Source organism: Mauremys reevesii, linkage group 1 (assembly GCF_016161935.1).
Source record: "Mauremys reevesii isolate NIE-2019 linkage group 1, ASM1616193v1, whole genome shotgun sequence".
Taxonomy (NCBI): domain Eukaryota; kingdom Metazoa; phylum Chordata; order Testudines; family Geoemydidae; genus Mauremys; species Mauremys reevesii.
Genome location: NC_052623.1, coordinates 102,973,153 through 102,992,339, shown reverse-complemented (window position 1 = coordinate 102,992,339; position 19,187 = coordinate 102,973,153). Strand labels below are relative to the sequence as shown.

The following is a 19,187-nucleotide window of genomic DNA, read 5'->3' as shown; positions in this document are numbered from 1 at the left end:
TCTTCTCCACCTCAGATACAAACCACAGTACATGATGCACAACCTTAACTCTGTTCCCCATGGATCTTTCCCCCCCTCCTCACTGTCTACAATAGGGCACATTTTAACTTTTACTTTCTAAAGAAAGCTGAGTTGAGTGTTTCAGATGAAATCTCACTTCAGCTTTTCTAGTAAAAAAACTTGCCACAAATGAGGAAGTCCTGTTAGAGTTAAATGGGAAAAAGTATGGCAGCTCAGAGTAGGCAGTGTTTTTCCTTACTGAAGTGCATTCCTGACCATCATGCTCAGCTGCGCTTCCCTGATGGTACGAACTATTTTAACTAGTGAGTTTACATGGGGTAAAAAGTTGAGAGCTACTATAGTTAGGTGAAAAGCAGCTGCTTTCACACCTCCCTCCACAGCTCAGCTGCTGCTTCTCCAGCAGCTCTTCACAAGATTCTTTTATTGTTAAAAAGGCTAAAAAATCAAGAGCACAGTAAGTTTCCAATTTAGGCTTAATAGATAAATCTTGAAAGCAGCCCAGCCCCCTGTGAGGAGCTGCAGGAGAAGATGACAAGACAGCAGGATACGGCAGGAGTGCTAACATAAATGGAAACGAAAAATGTCAACAACTAAAATATACATTTAAGAAAAGAAAAAAAAAGAAGTTGTCTACCACTACCCCTCTTTCCACTATGAAGTTTTTTTCCATAGTGGAAGGATATGTCCAAAAAGAAAATCATTTAAAAGAATTTTAAAAAATTCAATAGACGTAATTAGAACAGCATTAAAACACCCCAGGATATGTTTTACTGATCCATTAATATGTCTTAAGTGGTTGAAGACACAAGGCTGCAGTCACTTTGTTTGCATCATTGGACAAATAAAACTTCCTGTTGTGTTTTAATGCTACATATTGGTACAAAATGCACTGAGTTATTGAATCACCTTTACCATTAAGTGTCTTATTGTTAGTGGGTCAGCAATGCTAACAAACAGTGTCCCAGGATACCCAGTAGAACAAAAGTTATGGAAGAAAGATTTCATGGACCAGTTCTCCAGGAAGCCCAGGAAAGGCAATAGGACAGGTATTTGCTTTAGTATCTTCCATATATTTTCTTTGCATTACACAGACATTAAGGTGTAGTAGTATTAGTGACATTAAACTGTTTTGGGTAGAAAAAAGAACTTGAGGTTTAATTCACCCATGGACTTGTATCAGGAGGTTCAATTTGCTGCTCCCAAGGCACCAGAAACAGGTTGCCCCAACCTGAGAAGGAAGGTAATCAGGGTATGAGGGGGGAAAAAGGACGGGTCACCAACACCTACTCATCCAACAACTAAACCTTAGAGTCCTAGAGAAAAATTCCTTCATCACCATGCCCTCCCCAAAACCACACCTTAATAAATCAATTTAATTATCTTGCTGTATCACTTAGCAGGTTCTTCTTTACTGCTACACAGTCCTCCATTCCTAAGAGCAGACCAAGCAGGTTCTTCTTCCCAGCCTGTTCTCTCTGATCTAGCCCCCAGCTCCACGTTGTTGTTGACACAGAGCAGAAGCAAGAGAGGACTCTTACTAGCCAGCATCCCCCCTGCAAGACCATTAGTAGCTTGGAGAATAACCTCCAGCAGTAGGTAGGAAGCCAGGACTGGGGGCGGGGGGGAAGGGACGGAGGGACAGCAACAACATGTACTTGGCAGGATTGTGGACAGTTTCCGCAGATTCCCACAAGGCTCTGAATAGCAGCTGTGAAACTGACCAGAGTCCCATTCATTTCACCATGTTGTTGCTGGGCAGTTATGAGTGGCAGATGATTAAAAGCTGTCCATTTACAGACCTCAGAAGACAATACTGTATCTTCCTACATTTTGTTCACATTTGGCAGGTTAGGTTATCTTCACAACCCAGAATACTAGAAATCAGATTTTGCTTTAGTTTGTTCCTCCCCTCACATGACAGGGCTAGGATAAGTGAAACATCAGTTTTTCCTGCAGATGATGTAGTCTAGCTTTCTTCTGGTAATAAAGATGAGGGCTCAAAGACTGATGTGTCAGAAGTAGCAATACTGAAACAAACTGATAATTATTTAAAACAAAATACCAAAAACCCCACACACAAAAAACAGTAGGCCCGGATGGTATACCTCCAAGCGTTCAGAAGGAGCTTAAGTAGATAACTGATCAGGGAAACATAAGGGCACAAGGAGAAACCTATGACTAGCAGAGGTAATGACAATAAGGAGGTTGTTTAAGTATACGAAAAACAGGACGACTCAACAGTGGTGCTGGTCCATTATTAAATGGATATCAGAATTGTTGGTACTGCAGGAAAGGCAAAAAAGTGTTCAGTAAATATTTCTGCTCTGTATTTGGAAAAGACAGACCATATAGTCATAACATATGATAATGATGATACCCTTTTTCATTCCAACAGTAGCTCAGGGGAGTGTTAAACAGCAGCTACTAAAGTTAGACACTTAAATCACAAGGTCCAAATAATTTGCATTTAAGAGTTTTTAGAAGAGCTGGCTGAGGAGCTTGCTGGACTGTTAACACTGATTGTCAATAACTCTTGGAACACAGCAGAAGTTCCAGAAGACAGCTAGTGTTGTGCCAATATTTTTAAAAGGTAAACATAGTGACCCGGGGTAATTATAGTCCTGTCAGCCTGACATCAGTCCTATGCAAAAAAAATGGCCTGGCTGAAATGGGACTCTATTAATATTAATGCAACTCAAACTGGAAAATAGATCCTATCATACTAATTTAATGTCTTTCTCTGATGAGATTACAGGTTTGTTTGATAAAGGTAACAGTGTTGATGTTAATCCAGTTTATTTTGCCACTGCCATTTGGAGCTGTACTAGCCATTTCTGAGGAGTTGGAGTTGTGGGCAACTTGCATTACCATGAGAGATATCCAGGTGGATTTCCCTGCAATTCTAAGATAGTGACAGAGGGTTGAACTAGGCCCGCAGATTAATTCATAGCATGCAATAGACTAAACTGAGAATTAAAAAGAGCACAATATTATAAAGGAAAAAATTTATTGAACAGTGAAGCTGCATCTTGTTTGGGCTAAAAATAATTCTATCAAGTTATTTGTACCATCAAACATGCTGGTGATATCAGCACTACAGTTGAAGAATACAGTTCATTTACTCAAATATTTAATCTGAGGGGGAAGCATTCCATTGCATTCAAACTTGAAAAATAGTTTGTTAAACAATCCTACTTCAGATTCCATGAACAACGAGTAGCTAATTATGCTAACAAACTCTGAAGTTGAAAAAAGGAAAGTCTGCAATTACACTTAGCAGCTCTTCATTCTTATGGCTCAAATGACAACACTTGAAAATGTTTTAGCAACAAGTTAATTTAATGTTTCAGAAAGTGCCAGAATGACAGCCATAGAAAATGAACTCTCATTTAGACACACAAAATGCACTTTTTCAGGTTGCATCTTTGATTGTGCCAGATCAACATAATTCAGACCTATAAAGTTTTGAAAGCAAGATCCAGTCTGCAAATATTATACACCAAATTAATAATTTATTTTACACTCAGATTTAGAAGGACCAAGTCACATTAAAGCCCCTCTCAAATTTTACTTGGTACTCTTGCTTTAAAAATGTAAAATTTCAGTCTTAAGAACGGCCATACCGGGTCAGACCAAAGGTCCATCTAGCCCAATATCTGTCTACCGACAGTGGCCAATGCCAGGTGCCCCAGAGGGAGTGAACCTAACAGGCAATGATCAAGTTATCTCTCTCCTGCCATCCATCTCCGTCCTCTGACTAACAGAGGCTAGGGACACCATTCTTACCCATCCTAGCTAATAGCCATTTATGGACTTAGCCACCATGAATTTATCCAGTCCCCTTTTAAACATTGTTATAGTCCTAGCCTTAATGTCTTCATAACATTAATTTGTCTTTCACAGTTTACGTATGCTTCCTAGTTCATTTGCACTAGCATGTGGCACCCCATCCTTGAGTTGGTCCACCATGTTCTGACCTATTTTTTTTTCTTCAAATATTGCCTAAAAGCTAACTTGTGTAAGTCCTATTCCATCCCTACAGGGGCCCTACCCAGTTCCCATGAACACAGATGAAAGACTCTGGTTCACTTCATTATGAGTTGGATTCAGCCTTAAGATACGGTAATAAAGGAACAAGAAACATGCTTACTATCACAGCTGTAACATTTACTCTTGACACTATCTGCCCTTTTGTTAATATGTCCATGTAAGTTGTAAGCTCCTCAAGACAAGGATTTCTGAGTCTGGGAGGCACTGTTGAACCCAGGTAAGCGGTATGTAATCATTAGCAAGGCTAAGATTTTGTGTCTGATATTTTTAGTAAAAATCACAGACAGGTCAGACAAAAAAGAAAAATGCACAGAAGCCATGACATGTCCGTGACTTTTACTAAAAATATTCGTGACAAAATGGGGATCTGCGGATCCCCACACCACCTGAGGTGGGGCAGCTGTGCAGGGGTTCCCCCACCACCTCTGACAGCCCCCCACAGCTCTCACCCCTGCAGGGAACCCTGCACCTCCCCATCGTTGAAATCATGGAGGTTGCTGGAAGTAATGGATTCCATGACTTCCGCGACCTCTGTAACTAAACTGTAGCCTTAACCATTAGGTTCATGCACTACTTTTATAGTGTACTTTTTCCTAAAGAAAAAAAAAGGGTTTTGATAGCTGCAATGCATAGGGTTTCATTATTATTACAGTTGCACCAAGAGGCCTTCATTAGGATCGTGGTCCTATCATTTAAGAGCCTGTGGAAATACACACAATGAGAAAAAAATAGATAAACAGAGGGAACTGAAGGGTGAAACAACTGGCTACATAGACCATGTGATTGTCCCAAGTCAGAGATCCCCCTTCCTCCTCCAAGATATAGAATATAAAGATAAATCTGTATCATTGACTGTTTGTCACTTAACTTTTAATGGCTGTACATATTTCCTGTCATTAAAGCAGTGGTTCTCAAACTTTTTTTTTGTGGACCACTTAAAAATTGTTAAGGGTCTCGGCAAACCGCTTAATGATCTTTTCAAATGTTGTTTGTACCATTAGCTAACTATTGTAAAGTGCTTTGGATAAAAGTGCTATATAAAAAAAGTTAAACGTTTTTTGTTCTACAAATAAAAGCACAAAACTCATTTTAATATCAATAATCTTACCTTTCTAATGTGATGGCTGTACCCTCTCTCTATCCCTGCAGCATCCCCAAAGCTGGGGCTGGGAAAGAGGAGGGTCTCTCCCCAACCACAGCAGCCACAAAGCTGAGGCTAGGAAGGAGGGCTGTCTCTCCCCGGCAGCTGCAACCCTGGAGCTGGGGAAAGTCGCCTCTTTCTCTGGCCGCTGCAGCCCTGCATATCTCAAATTCCCTCCACCCCCTCTTCTCACCCCACTACCTCCTCCCACCTGCCCCCTATTACCCCAAGGTCAACACCTCACCTTACATGTGCATCTTCTCCAGGGGCCAGGCACCTAATTAGTGGAGCCACGGCTGCGTAGCTCCTCTAATTAGGTGCGTGGCCCTTCATTGTCTCGTGTGCAGTCGCCCAGGCGCTCACTTTAGAGGGAACTATCTGCGGACCACCTGAATATAGCTCCACGGACCACAGTTTGAGAACCTCTGCATTAAAAGTTTACAAATTATATTTTCCGCCTGTTCATCCCCTCAGCAGAATCCACTCCTTCCAGAACACATGGATTCCAGCTCAAGTATTCCCTACCAGGACAAAAGGGAGCCATAGGAAGACCGTGGAGGGCCTTCTCAAGAAAGAGTAAATATGACCTCTACATAGAGTAGCATACAGTACTACAGGTTTAAAGCAATACAGTGGAGTCGCATCATACACGCATTTAACTTACGTGAGTTCAACTATACGCGCTCAGCGCAAAAAAAAAAAAAAAAAATTGCAATACAGAAGTGCGGGCAATTCTGCCCACCATTCCACTCAATGAGCGTATGCCCCGGAGTGAGCGTGAGATGGGAGACGTGAATCTGCTGTTCCCTCAGTCCCCGCCTGCCTCTCATAATGTGAGCATCTCGCAGCGCTGAGCATGACTCTAGTGTTTAAAGATACGTATTTTTCGTACAACATGGCCCCTAAACGCAAGCCAACTACTTCATCTGGTGCTCAACCAAGGAAAAAAACTGGCTGTGTTGGACTTATTGAGAGATGGTATGTCGGTCTCCAACGTGGCACGTAAATATGGCCACAACAAATCTAGCGTCCGTGCCAATTAAAGAGAGAGAGAAAAATACATCAAGCCGTGGCATCAAGTGCTCCAATAACTGCTAAGGTGATGAGCCAGGTGCATGCTAGGACTTTCATGAAGACTGAAAAGGCATTAAACTTATGGCTGGAAGACATGAACCATAAACGTGTGCCTATCGATGGCAACATGTTGCAAGAAAAGGCTCTTAGTCTCTAGCGCTGTTCAAACCTCCTGCCAAAGACGGACAGCCTTCTGATGAAAAGGAATTCAAAGCCAGCCAAGGTTGGCTTAACAGTTTTAGGAACCGCTTCAACCTCAAAAACGTGCAGACTTTTGGTGAAGCTGCATCAAAAGCCTACTCCGAATAATTAGAAAATCATAGAAGAAAAGGGCTATCTTCTGGAACAAAAGTTTTTAAATGTTGATGAGACTGGGCTATTCTGGAAAAAATGCCCAAACGCACTTACACTTCGAAATCAGAAAGACAAGACCCTGGCTTCAAAGCAGCTAAAGACCATGTGACTGTATTGTTCTGTGGCAATGCGACTGGGCATTTAATAAAGCCGGGCTTGCTTTACAGGGCTGCAAATCCCCATGCCCTAAAAGGAAAGAACAAAAATCTCCTGCTTGTGTTCTGGCAATCAAATAAAAAGGCTTGGGTGACAGCAGCATTATTTCTGGATTGTTTAATTCATGAAATTAGTGTTTCATTCCAGAGGTCAAGTGGTACCTCAAAGAGAATGGACTTGACTTTAAAGTGTTGCTGATCGTAGACAATACTCCTGGCCACTCTGAGGCACTCCAGTTTCCGCATAACGCTGATGTCGTCTTTCTCCCCCCCAATACCACCTCCATCCTCCAACCTCTTGACCAAGGCATGATTCACTGTTTCAAGCCCACGTACACGAGGCTTACGTTCTCATGGATACATAGCGCTATGGATGCGGATCCCAATCTTAATGTGATGGAGTGTTGGAAGTCCTTCAACATTGCCGATTACATCACTTATATTAAGCAGGCAATGGATGCAATCAAGCCTGAAACAGTCAATGCATGTTGGCAAAACTTATGGAAAGAATGTGTGAATGATTTTAAGGGTTTCCCGACCATTGACAAAGAAGTGAAAGGCATTGTTCAGGTGGCCAGGCAAGTGGGTGGTAATGGCTTAGTCGACATCCTTGAGGAAGAAACTGAAGAATTAATTGAGGGCCATAGAGAAACATTGACTAACAAAGAGTTAGAGGAACTGAGAAAATAGTCTACAGAAAACAAAGATGACGATGACAAACAGGAAGAGCCAGCAAGCTGGAATCCTCATAAATTTGCTGAAGTGTTCCAAGCAGCGAAACACTTGAATGATTTAACTTCTGAATACAATCCCTCTATGGAATGAAGCCTCAATACTACGTGTGAATTTACTGACGACTTGAGACCATATCAAGAAACGTTTGAGCAGCTCAAGAGACAACAGCAACAGTTGCCAACCACTATGTTTTTCAAGAAAAAACAACCAGCAGACGAGCCTACGCAATCAACTTCTGGAACTGAACCAGAGCCAATCACTTTGTCTACGACCTGCTCTCTGTCACCCAAGCTCTCCGTCACCTCCATCTCCTGGATCAACATCAAGCCCTGACAACACCCCCGCCAAATAGTGTTATCAGGGGAAGAGGAAGACTAATCATCGGAGTGTGTAAAGCACCCATCTCCATCATCTCATCGTTCATCATACGGACGCTGTACTAATCATCGTCATCATTCATCGTCGTCGCATCACAATTGTCATAGTCATCGTATCACCATTATCATCGTCGTCGTAGACTAGCAAGAATATCCAGGATGAATGGTGAGTGGTTAGGTTTACTGTTTTCCTTTTTTATTCTTTCAGTCTGCTGTCTCTCTCATGTAATTAAAAATACTGTAAAATTATATTTTGCATACGTACTCTATTATATGCTGCACATTGCTGTATACATTAAACATATACAGTATACTGTACTTTATGGGCAATTTAAGGGATTTTTAAGGGTGATTTTGACTATACACGATTTTGGCCTTACACCCTGACTTTAGAACCTAACCCCGCGTAAGATGCGACTCCCCTGTAATCATATCTAACAATCATGCTGTTTTATCATGAAGATTTCAGACAAAGTACAGTGAGAACCATAAGCTTTACAGCTGAGCTATTCTATTTATGAGTGGCATGTTTCAATAAAAGTAGAATTAATTCCCCACTCCACCCCCGCATGAGAACAGACCAGAAGAATTACGATTTCCACCAGTTAACATGAAGTACTGAATTTGTACCATCATTTTATAATAGTCATTAATACAAATATTAAATTGGTTAAATTAGTATCTTAAAAAAAAATTAACTTACCAATGATGTTGATAGTTCAACAACATGCTTTTTTTCAAAAAGTCCAGTTTTTGCTTATCCTCTGGGTTTTTTGTGTCATACACTTTTGTGCAAACAGATTTACATTTCTCTTCCTTCTTAAATGTAAACTAAAAAAAAGACAGGATTTGAGTTGAATAGTCTTTCAAAAGAATCTGTATCATTCTATACTAAAAGTATACTAAACAATATGTATCCTATAAAAACCTTAATGTATTATAATTATGTGGTTAACCCACAAGCAGACAACCCTAACATCCTGGTATTTTGTATGTCTATGTGTTCGTCACATACCATTTTAAAAATATAATATAATATAATCAGGGTTTTGTGTACTCTACGTAAGAATCCCTGGACTTCCTTACAATAATATTTTCTATTCCTACCTTCCTTGCAGAGACAGACACACACCCTCAATACTGAAAAATATACACTGATGTATGATTCGTTGACTGTTTTCATCAATTATTGTAGACTTTTTATTTAATGTTCCATGGATCTGAGCAGGGGCAATGTTGATCAGGTAGGTCAGAACCTACACTGATAGTTTATCCACTCTACAGCTGCAAGCAGGACTCCTGCTCTGGGTTCCTGACCCCCAAATGCCTAGCTCCATGGAGCAACGCCTCCTTTGAGGAAAGCTGGAGAGCAAGAGAGTCAGATGCAGGCAGGTCCCAGCAGGAAAAGGAGGAAAATGACAAATTCTTAAAAAAGCCTGAACTCGGGATCTCTCAGATATTTGCCAAATTCTGCAGCTCAACAAAAGTGGCATCCACAAGATCCTGCCAGAGATTAACAGAACCGTCACATCCCTCAGAGCTATTGTTTCAGGCTCTCTGAAAATACAGGAAGAGAACATCTCTTCAGTTTACACTTGATTCAAGTTTTCAAGATTCTCTCTACAACCATAAGGGCTAAAAAATTTCATTATACAGATTCAGGAGCACAAGGAATGAATACCACAGCTACGGAGTTGTGTCACACACAGATCCCCACATATACAATTTTATCTACATCCCTAGATATGTTATACCTTCTTTCACATGATGCTATTAAAAAAAAAAAATTCAGAAGAGAACCATCCAAAAATCTGACTGATAAGCATGTATTTTAATTGTTATGTTCACAAATTTCTACTGTATATCTTTAAATCAGGAACAACTGTTTGATTTATTGACTTTTGAATTTTCTGTTTTATCTTGCAGAAAACCCTTTAGCAGAGCACAAACCTTATATGGTGATGGTTCTATTCTCTCTCCAAACAATACTTGACCAAGATTTTCAGATGGACGTTTCTCACCTGCTGCTTGGCAAAAATCGAACCTAAATTAGAAAACATGTAAGCTTTAATCAAGGATTGAAATGTAAACATAGTACAAAAAAAGACTAATTTTCCCAGCCAGCCAAATCTAAGGCAAACACCTGCAAATTTTTTTATTTAATATTTTCTGGGGGGGAGGGCAGGAGGTCAGAGTTCAGTGATTTCTTACCAAAATCTGAGTGACTCTAGGAGTAAAATCAACACCTGCGATTTTAAAAATGCCTTTTTCAAATATTTCAGAATTCAGTTTCAATTAAACACAGATACTTTAATAATACATTTCCTTAAATGCACTGGAAGGTCAGTGTACACGTTAGGATTTTAGCCAGGAATTAATGAAATCTACACGTTTAGAAATCTATAACTGCTTTAAGAAAGGACAACACTGGACTGCTACTTGAAAATATATATGGAGGACTCTGTCACATGGTAACCAATTAAAATTGAAGTTATGCTTTTATTGACCACTAGATTTAGCTAGAAAATTCCCAGAATTGCCATGGCTGAATCACAATGCACCATACTTGCATCCATTAAAATACAAAGATAACTAACACTTAACCTCTTCGATAATAATCTCTGCTGCATTCTTTGAAGTGATGGCATTAACACATTTTGCACATATTTTCCATCCTGTACTAGTAAGATACATAGCAGGGAAGTGTTTAAAGTTAATACTTTGTTAAAATAATTGTGGCTATCCCCATCCCATATCATTTGTAACTACAATTTAAACTCATCTGGCTGCAGGCTAATCAAGACAGCAGCAGTGCTTTGACCTACAGAATGACTACTAGCACTAGAAAGTAAAAATTCTTTTCTAAATGGTATTCACAAATATAGTTTAGGTTACAAAATAGTCAAATGGAACCTGTCCAACAGAATAAATGGTTTCTATGCACTGGAGAAATGCTAGAAATTACATCTCTATTCATAGCGTTTTCAGAAAACCATTCAGAGACTGCCTTTTGCAAGAGCTGGCAAATTAAGTTACACATAACAAAGTTTAGTACACTTACGCAGTATATTCATAGGGAAGAACAGATTCCACAGAGTCAAGCCTGTTCACAAACAGCTCTATCACAGACTGAAAAAGTTAAGAGACAATTAGCAAAGTTACACTAAATTATGTCACTGGGTATGACTTGGGGTTGAGTTTAATGACCACTATCAAAGTTACAAAAAAAAGTTGCCTTGAACCTTGCATTTAATTACACCTGCCCAAAGTGGATGTAAAACACTCCAATATCACAGAAAGACAGCATTTCATATCCACTCTGCACAGCTGTGACTACACAAAGTTCAAGGGAGCAGAAAATCATGATCAAGAATGGTACCTCTGAATTAGAATGACAAGTACATGTTGATTTAACTGCTTAGTTAAACCAATCTCACTAACAAATTACATTCAACATACAGGAAGAAGTACAATTTGCGAACATAAAGACAACTTTTGCTGAATAAACCCTTAAAAGAACATGCATGATTATAGACTGAACTAGAAGCACTACCCATAGCTAAGGCTGCCCAACACTTTCCATTATAAGACCCTGTTTTCACGTACTTATAAAACTTTGCCAAACTAACCATTTGAGCTAAAATTTTCCATTCCAGGTGTCTACAAGAAGCAGAGATTGGGGCTTTGTTTTTCCTGTTTGTTTAAAGTTTCAACTTAACACCAGACATTTCCAAGAATGTGGCACAGAAGAAGTACATTGTTTTGCCCATGTTAAAGAAATTCTTATAAAAAGTTTCACTGAAAAGCTGTTTGCAGCAGGAACATCAAATTTGGTAGGAGGGTTGCACCTTTTGCCATTCCCATAAAAACTCCCCCCAAGTTTGGCCAAGCTAGAAGCCACTGAGGGATGGCGAGTGAGAAACACACACACACACACTAAAGATTTATTAGAACGTGGCAGCTAAATTCTCTGAAGATTCCATTTGTATTGAGTATGCTCCATCCCCTCACAGCTCCTACACACTGAGCAGACTTCACATATGCCAAAGAGACTCTACCCCAGGGGTGGGCAAACTTTGTGGCCCGAGGGCCACATCTGGGTATAGAAATTGTATGGCGGGCCATGAATGCTCATGAAATTGGAGTTGGGGTGTGGGAGGGGGTGAGGGTTCTGGTTGGGGGTATGGACTCTGGGGTGGGGCCCGAAATGAGGAGTTCAGGGTGCAGGAGGGGGCTCCGGCAGAGGAGGGTGGAGTGCGAGAGGGGGGTGAGGGCTCCAGCTGGGGGGTGCAGGCTCTGGGGATGAGGGATTTGGGGTGCAGGAGGGTGCTCCAGGCTGGGACCGAAGGCAGGAGGGGGATCAGGGCTGGGGGGAGGCTAAGGGCTGCAGGCTCCAGGCAGTGCTTACCTCAAGCGGCTCCTGGAAGTAGCTGCATGTCCCCCTTTTGGGTCCTACATGGAGGCGCAGCAAGGCACGTCTGCTGCAAACTGCCCCATCCACAGGCGCCGCCCCTGCAGCTCCCATTGCCGTGGTTCCTGGCCAATGGGAGATGCAGGGGAGGTGCTTGGGGGAGGGGGCGGCAGCATGCAGAGCCCCCTGGCTGCCCCTACATGTAGGAGCCAGACTGGGAACATGCCGCTGCTTCTGGGAGCCGCACGGAGCAGCCCCCAATCCGAGTGTCGGAGCGGGTCAAGCCCCAGACCCCACTCCCCAGCGAGAGCTCAATGGCCGGATTAAGATGGCTGGCAGGCCGGAGCCAGCCCACGGGCCATAGTTTGTCCATCCGTGCTCTACCCTATGCTCGAAATGCTCTCCCAGCTGGCACCCAGGCATTGAAGATGAGAAGAAAGCAGCCACACTGGAATGCAAAGGGGCAAGAATTTAAGCCTGGGAAGAAAGATAGAGGGAGAGCATGGGCAGAAGCTGGGAGGGGAGACAGGAGTAGAAGCAGAAAGGTGGGTGGCCACTAGATCACACTCCCCCCTACAGAATCTAGAATTGAACCCAGGAGACTTGAGTCTCAATATTTCTTTGCTATCAGCAAATAGCTGTGAGGTTCACAGGCAAAGTGGGTCACATCTCTCTAGTGCTCATCCACATAGATGATAGCAGCCTACTAATGCTAGAAGTTAGAGATCTATGCTGTGGATCTGAACACCTGAAACCTGCTGATGACCCAAGTGGCGTATTCACAAGACAGAATTTCTTTTTTTGAGTTTTGTTTTGTTTTTTAAATTAGGAAATTCACATAAACAAGAAACTATAGGTATGCCTACACTGTTCTACAGTTCAGATTACAGGGGCACATACCAAAGTGCTGAGATGTAAATCCCCCATGTAAACTTTGCCTCTTCAAATACAACTACATTAGTGTGAACAAGGGACCTTTATGTTTGCACTAGCAGCGTCCGCCCAGGAGAATTACAGCACAGCACTTAGCACGCTGCTATTCACACCCTGTAATCTGAATTGACGGGCAATGTATGTTGATGGGCAATGTTAAAAGAATATTGAGGTTGCAAAGTCAAGAACTCAAAAAAGTTAGGAAGTGCCAAAATTAAGGTTGTCTGTGCATCCTTAATGCCACTTCCTTGTATGAATTATGATACAGTCTTATTACATAATCCATCCAGCCTGTATCCCTGCCTCATTCAGTGTACAGATTCACTCTGGGAATGAATAGTTGGATAGTCAATTAGGCTGTTTGTAGGACGTCAGCCTCACTTGCTGCAGAAGTTGGAAGATGTGTAGTGAATGAGGCAGGGGAATACAGTAAGTGAAAGGATGGCCTCCTGGTTAAGGAAGAACTGGATTCTATTCCTGCAACAAGCAGAGGTCCTATGTGATGTTGAACAACTCACAAACCAAAATTCCGTGGTCTTCATTTTCTGCATACCCACCTTGAGATACCAAGCATTAGATATGCACAAGTGCTGAGCACTCATAACTGCAACTGAAATCGACTGGAGCTATGCCTTGAATATATGCAGTGCTATAAAAATGCTAAGTACTCTGAAAAACCATGCCCTAGGTGTCTCATGCTGGGCACCCAAAATTAGTAGACACTTTTGACAATGGGAATACTCCAATCAAATCTCACAGGAAGATAACTGTATTACTGTTTGTGAAGCACAGTGTGGTGAGAGCACCAGATCAACATTCTAGAGGAAACTCATAATTTTGTATTCAGTGCAGGGTTTGCATTAAACTAGGCCTAGAACCAGGCATTGAATGAGGAAAATAAAGAAATATTGAATAGCTATCAATTCACTAAATGAAGCAGGAGTCCTGTGAGGAAAAAAAAACAGCAACAATTCTGTAACTGAAGACTGCATCATAAAGTAAACATACATGGTGCAGAATTGAAGTTAGAGACGGCCTTAATTCTGGCACTTGCTAATCGCTAACTTTGCAACCTTAACCTGTTTTCAGTGTAATTTTTTTATAAATATGGAATGAAGGGAATAAACAAATGGAAAATGTGTGGTAAACAGATATAAAACTAAATGAAAGATAATGTTATAATTTTACTGTAGGGTATTAACAGAGATCTATAGTAAAATTATTAGCAATTTCAAGTATAGTGTTGCAAATGCAGCACATCTGGAGAATTACTTCTGAGGGCATTCTACACCAAAAAAATGAAAACTTCTGCGAACAATATTTTAAAATTCTGCAAGTTTTTATTTGTCAATAAATAAATGCAGAGGCTCCAGAATGGCAGTGGTGAGCACAGGCCACTAGCTTCACTAAGGTGGGAGATCATCCTGCAGCCCTGTCACCCCCTGGACACGGACTCAGCTGGGAGGCTGCACCTGACCTTGACACAGCACAAGGCCTGGGCTTGCCCCAGAAACACCCTGTGGCCCTGCCCCTCTGCACCAGGTGTGGGGCAGGCAGGTTCAACCATGCAGGATCCAAGTGTGGAGGGGCTCAGTGTGCAATGTGGGATGAGAGGATTCTGTGTGGGACAATCTGGGTGCAGGCAGCTCAGTTGGGGATCTTGGTGTGGAGGGATCTGGATGCACAGAGGCTCATTGTGGGGTTCCAGGTGCAGGGCCAATGGGATCTGCAGGGGCTTCCAGGTGAAGGTGGTTGGGGCACAGCGGAGGGGTCTGGATGTGGGGCTTGGTGGGGTGGAGGTATGGATGAAGCTAGATGGGGGTCAGTGGCATGGAGGTCTAGGTGAATGGGCTCGGGATGGGGCAGGGGGTGGTGGTTTGAGTGCAGGGAGCTCAATGGAGGGTGGTCTTGGTGCAGGGGTGGGGGTCCAGAGGCAGGGGTTGACGTTCAGGTAAGGAGGGCCAGGGGGATGCTGGATGTACTCAGTGAGGCTTGGCAGAGGTGTCTGGGTATGGGAGGTCCAGATGCCTTGGGGTTGGGTGATGGGGAAGCAGCTCCCCATAAAGTGACCCCTCCCCCACCAACTGAGGCTCAATGGGGGCAGGAAGTAGGGGAGGATGTTGAGCTTCCTGCAGCTGGGGAAGGTGTCTGAGGGTGGGTCTGACACAGCCTCAGCCACTCCTTGCAGGGGAAGAGGAAATCCCATTCTCTCCTACTTCCAGCCCGGACAGGACGAGCAGCTGATCCCAGCTCAGGGTCGGAGCCACTGGCTGGTGTGCCTCCAGCCCCGCGGTGATTTACCTCTCCGCCAGCTGCTCCCAGTGCCATAAATGATGTACCTGCACTGCAAGGGAGTGGTACATGACTGCTCTTGCAGCTTCCCTTTGCTTCCCTGTCAGAAAGTCATTTTTCTGCGGGGAAGCAAAGAAATCTTTGGGGGCCATGAATTCTCTCCCCAAGTCCTTAGGGTGCATGTTGGTTATTTAGATCAACTATGCAATATTTCATCTTTCTGATAGGTAAGTCGGTTATGTTTGGACTGGTAACATTTAATAGTGATTTTGACCCCAATCTTCTAAATCACTCTATGTGCTCAGACCCCTGAATTGCATGGAGCCTCCTGGAAAGGGCTCCACATTACGACAAAGGGGTCCGCCTAGAGTTATTTAGAGGCTTGGGGTCTTAGATGGTAAACTCTTCATGGCACAGTCCTGCTTTACAACATATTTAGAGGACCTACCATATTTTGACAACTACAGATATGCTACAAAAGATACATACTGAAGTACCTGTTAGACCTTATGAACTGGTTATTAATGGCTTGTATTTTACAGCATATCAACAATATAAAATTACTACACCTCTGTGATAATTATTCAGTCCATTTGAATTTAATTTTATATTCGATTTTGGTATGTCAAGAATACTTCAGCTAGGATGTGTTTGCGCCCTGACCCACTGACTCTCAGCAGCTACTGGATCAAATAAATGTACATTTTTGATGTAAAAGATGCTCATCAGAATTGCAGTTGTAAATAACAGTCTTACTACCTTGTAGGCCATGGACTAGTGCTTTATACCATAAGAAAGCCAAGACCCCAGCTAGTAAGAAACAGTAGTTTCCAATTCTGAAATTTTGTAAGATACAGGACTTTAAAACTATGTTAGGCCTATACTTGTTCCTCAGTCTGCTTATTATAATCTCAAAACACAGACCAGTGTAATTTCAACTCATGATATCAACATAAACTTGTAATAAAGATAGATCTCCCCCCTACAGTTGAACATAGGTTAAACAAAAATTTTACAAAAAGGGGATCACTGATAACAGATGTTAGTATGAAGTTGGAGCTGAAGAGACAAAGCAGGTATATGTATTTTAGAAAGTTCCAGTAAAAAAAAAAATCACTTTAATTTACTAATTTCTGTTAAGATTTAGTTTAGAAGGGAATGCATAAAAGAATTCAATGAATAATAATACAGCATGTCATTAATTTTGTTGCAAGTTTGTAGGACAGCTGGAGAAAACAAATCAAGAAAAACAAAATGGTTAAAAAAAAAAGTGTTCCATAACTCCCTTATAAATTAGTAATTACCAGGCAGAACTGAAAATATATTCCTGAATAACGCACTAAAGTAGTAGTCCATCTGTTCACTCTTATCATGGTACCACCATTTCCATCACAGCCCCATTGTGGTGTTAATATTTGACAGTTAAAAATCTTTAAATACATGTGCTGAACTCATAGCAGCTATAAAATGGTTTCAGTTAAAAAATTAAATTCTGCAGCTCATTCAATGCAATCAAAGTGATCAAGGTGGTGACAGGTACATCTTTTGCACTGCATCACTGCATATGTTTGCTTATTATTTCACAAATACTGCAAATCCATGCCAGTAAAATGCTGTCTCCCATTGCACCTGACTGTAAGCTTCTTAGGTAGGGTCTGTAAAAGCAGCAAAGAGTCTTGTGTCACCTTATAGACTAACAGACGTTTTGGAGCATGAGCTTTCGTGGGTCATCTGACAAAGTGGGTATTCACCCACGAAAGCTCATGCTCCAAAACGTCTGTTAGTCTATAAGGTGCCACAAGACTCTTTGCTGCTTTTACAGATCCAGACTAACACGGCTACCCCTCTGATACTTAGGTAGGGTCGCTTGTTTTGGTTGGATGTATTCGTGCAAACTCCAGAGCAACCCTAAAGGCAATGTTGCGGAGCGCAAAGCACAACGTTAGTGTCTAAGAAATAACAGTGAAACAGAGACAGCACATTAAAGGGAGAAAAAAATTCTACAGAAGACATGGAGCACAGGAACTTTTTGGGGGAAATCTCGCACCCCAGCAGAGCTTTGACAACAGGAGCATCAGGGTATCCAGGATCAATCATTCAGAAAGCTCATAGTACACAGCCAGTCCACTAGCACTGGAGCTGCAGTGAAATGAGGGGAGATCTCAAAGACTGTACTGTTTAGTTTAACTGCAAAGTAATAATTAACACTTTCCAAGAAGGGGCCATTACCAAGGAGTCCAGGTCTAAGCACTACCACCCCGTATGTGGCTGACGCAGAGGCACCAAGGGCCCTGGCAGTAGCCCCCTCAGCACATATCCAGGCACCAGCCTGACACTTCATCAAGGTCCCTCTTAAGGAGGAGAAGTACCTGGCAAGGGACCACCTCAGGCCGACCTAGGATTACCAATTTTGGTTGGCCGTATTCCTGGAGGTTTCATCACATGACAATATTTAATTAAAGATTGATCTCTAATCCTGGAGACTCCCGGACAATCCTGGAGGGGTGGCAACCCTAGCCCCACCCCAAACACGGATGGGGCCCGGGCAGGTTTCCCGCAGGATCCTCGCCCCGCTAGGCAGGGGGCAAGGCCAGGGGAGCGACCCCCGCTGCCCAGTGTGGGGCGCAGACAGGCCGGACCTGCCCTCAGGCGGAGGCGCGACCCAGGCCCGGGCTCACCTTGCACTCAGCCGACGCCCGCCCCTCCTCGCAGAAGTTGACGGGCGCCAGGCCCGGCAGGTAGAAGGCTCCGCCGCGGGGCGCGCAGGCCGCCAGCAGCGCCACAGGCAGCAGCAGCCGCTGCGGGAGGCCCATGGCCGCGGGGACCCGCCGCGGCGACCGGGCGGGGCGGGGGCGCCTGGCGGCCTGTACCGGGTCTCTCAACGGCATCGCAGCTCAGCTCCTTCCGCAGCCGCGACTTCCGGTTCTCCGGCTCAGACACGTCACCCTGCGCTGACCTCACGGCACCTCCCTCCGCGAGAGTAGGGTGGGGGCCCGAGGGACCACTTCCGGGTCACACCCCCTCCTGGCCCAGTTACTATAGAAACAGGATTAGCCCGCCCTGGGGGGAGGGCGAGCGCGGAACGCACCCTGGAAGGGCGGGGGAGGCCGGGCGGCAGCCGCTGATGGTTACTCGGCGTTGCTTGTTGTAGCCTTGCCCGGCTTGTTAGTGGCTCGGCTGCCCGAGCTTGCAGCTGTTTCCCTGTGAGAGGCTGGAGTAGGGAAATTGTATGTTCCTGGCTGTACCTCAGGGGTAGGCAACCTATGGCTCCTGTGCCACAGGCATGGTGGCGCTCACGCTGCCTGGGTCCTGGCCACCGCTCCGGGGGGGGCTCTGCATTTTAATTTAATGTTAAATGAAGCTTCTTAAATGTTTTAAAAATCTTGTTTATTTTACATACAACACTAGTTTAGTTATACATTATAGACTTCTAGAAAGAGACCTTCTAAAAACATTAAAGTGTATTACTGGCACATGAAACCTTAAATCAGAGTGAATAAATGAAGACTCAGTACACCACTTCTGAAAGGTTGCCGGCCCCTGCTCTACATTTGGCTGGTGGCGCATTAACAACAGGCAGCGACTGGGGTGACCAGATAGCAAGTGTGAACAGTCAGGACACTTTTCAGGGGGAGGGGTGCAGC

At 43.3% G+C, this 19,187-nt stretch overlaps 1 protein-coding gene across 1 annotated transcript in view; it reads right to left on the bottom strand.

Annotated features, from left to right (window-relative positions):
* Positions 1 to 18,512, bottom strand: part of TM9SF2 (transmembrane 9 superfamily member 2) — a 57,333-nt gene extending 38,821 nt beyond the window's left edge. The window contains exons 1-4 of the mRNA XM_039532091.1: positions 18,222 to 18,512; positions 10,969 to 11,036; positions 9,858 to 9,951; positions 8,611 to 8,738 (exon numbers count right to left, since the gene is read on the bottom strand). Coding sequence (XP_039388025.1) covers positions 8,611 to 8,738; positions 9,858 to 9,951; positions 10,969 to 11,036; positions 18,222 to 18,431 — 500 coding nt within the window. The 5' untranslated portion in view covers positions 18,432 to 18,512. The remainder of the gene's footprint in view (positions 1 to 8,610; positions 8,739 to 9,857; positions 9,952 to 10,968; positions 11,037 to 18,221) is intronic.
* Between the last annotated feature and the right edge of the window lie 675 nt (positions 18,513 to 19,187).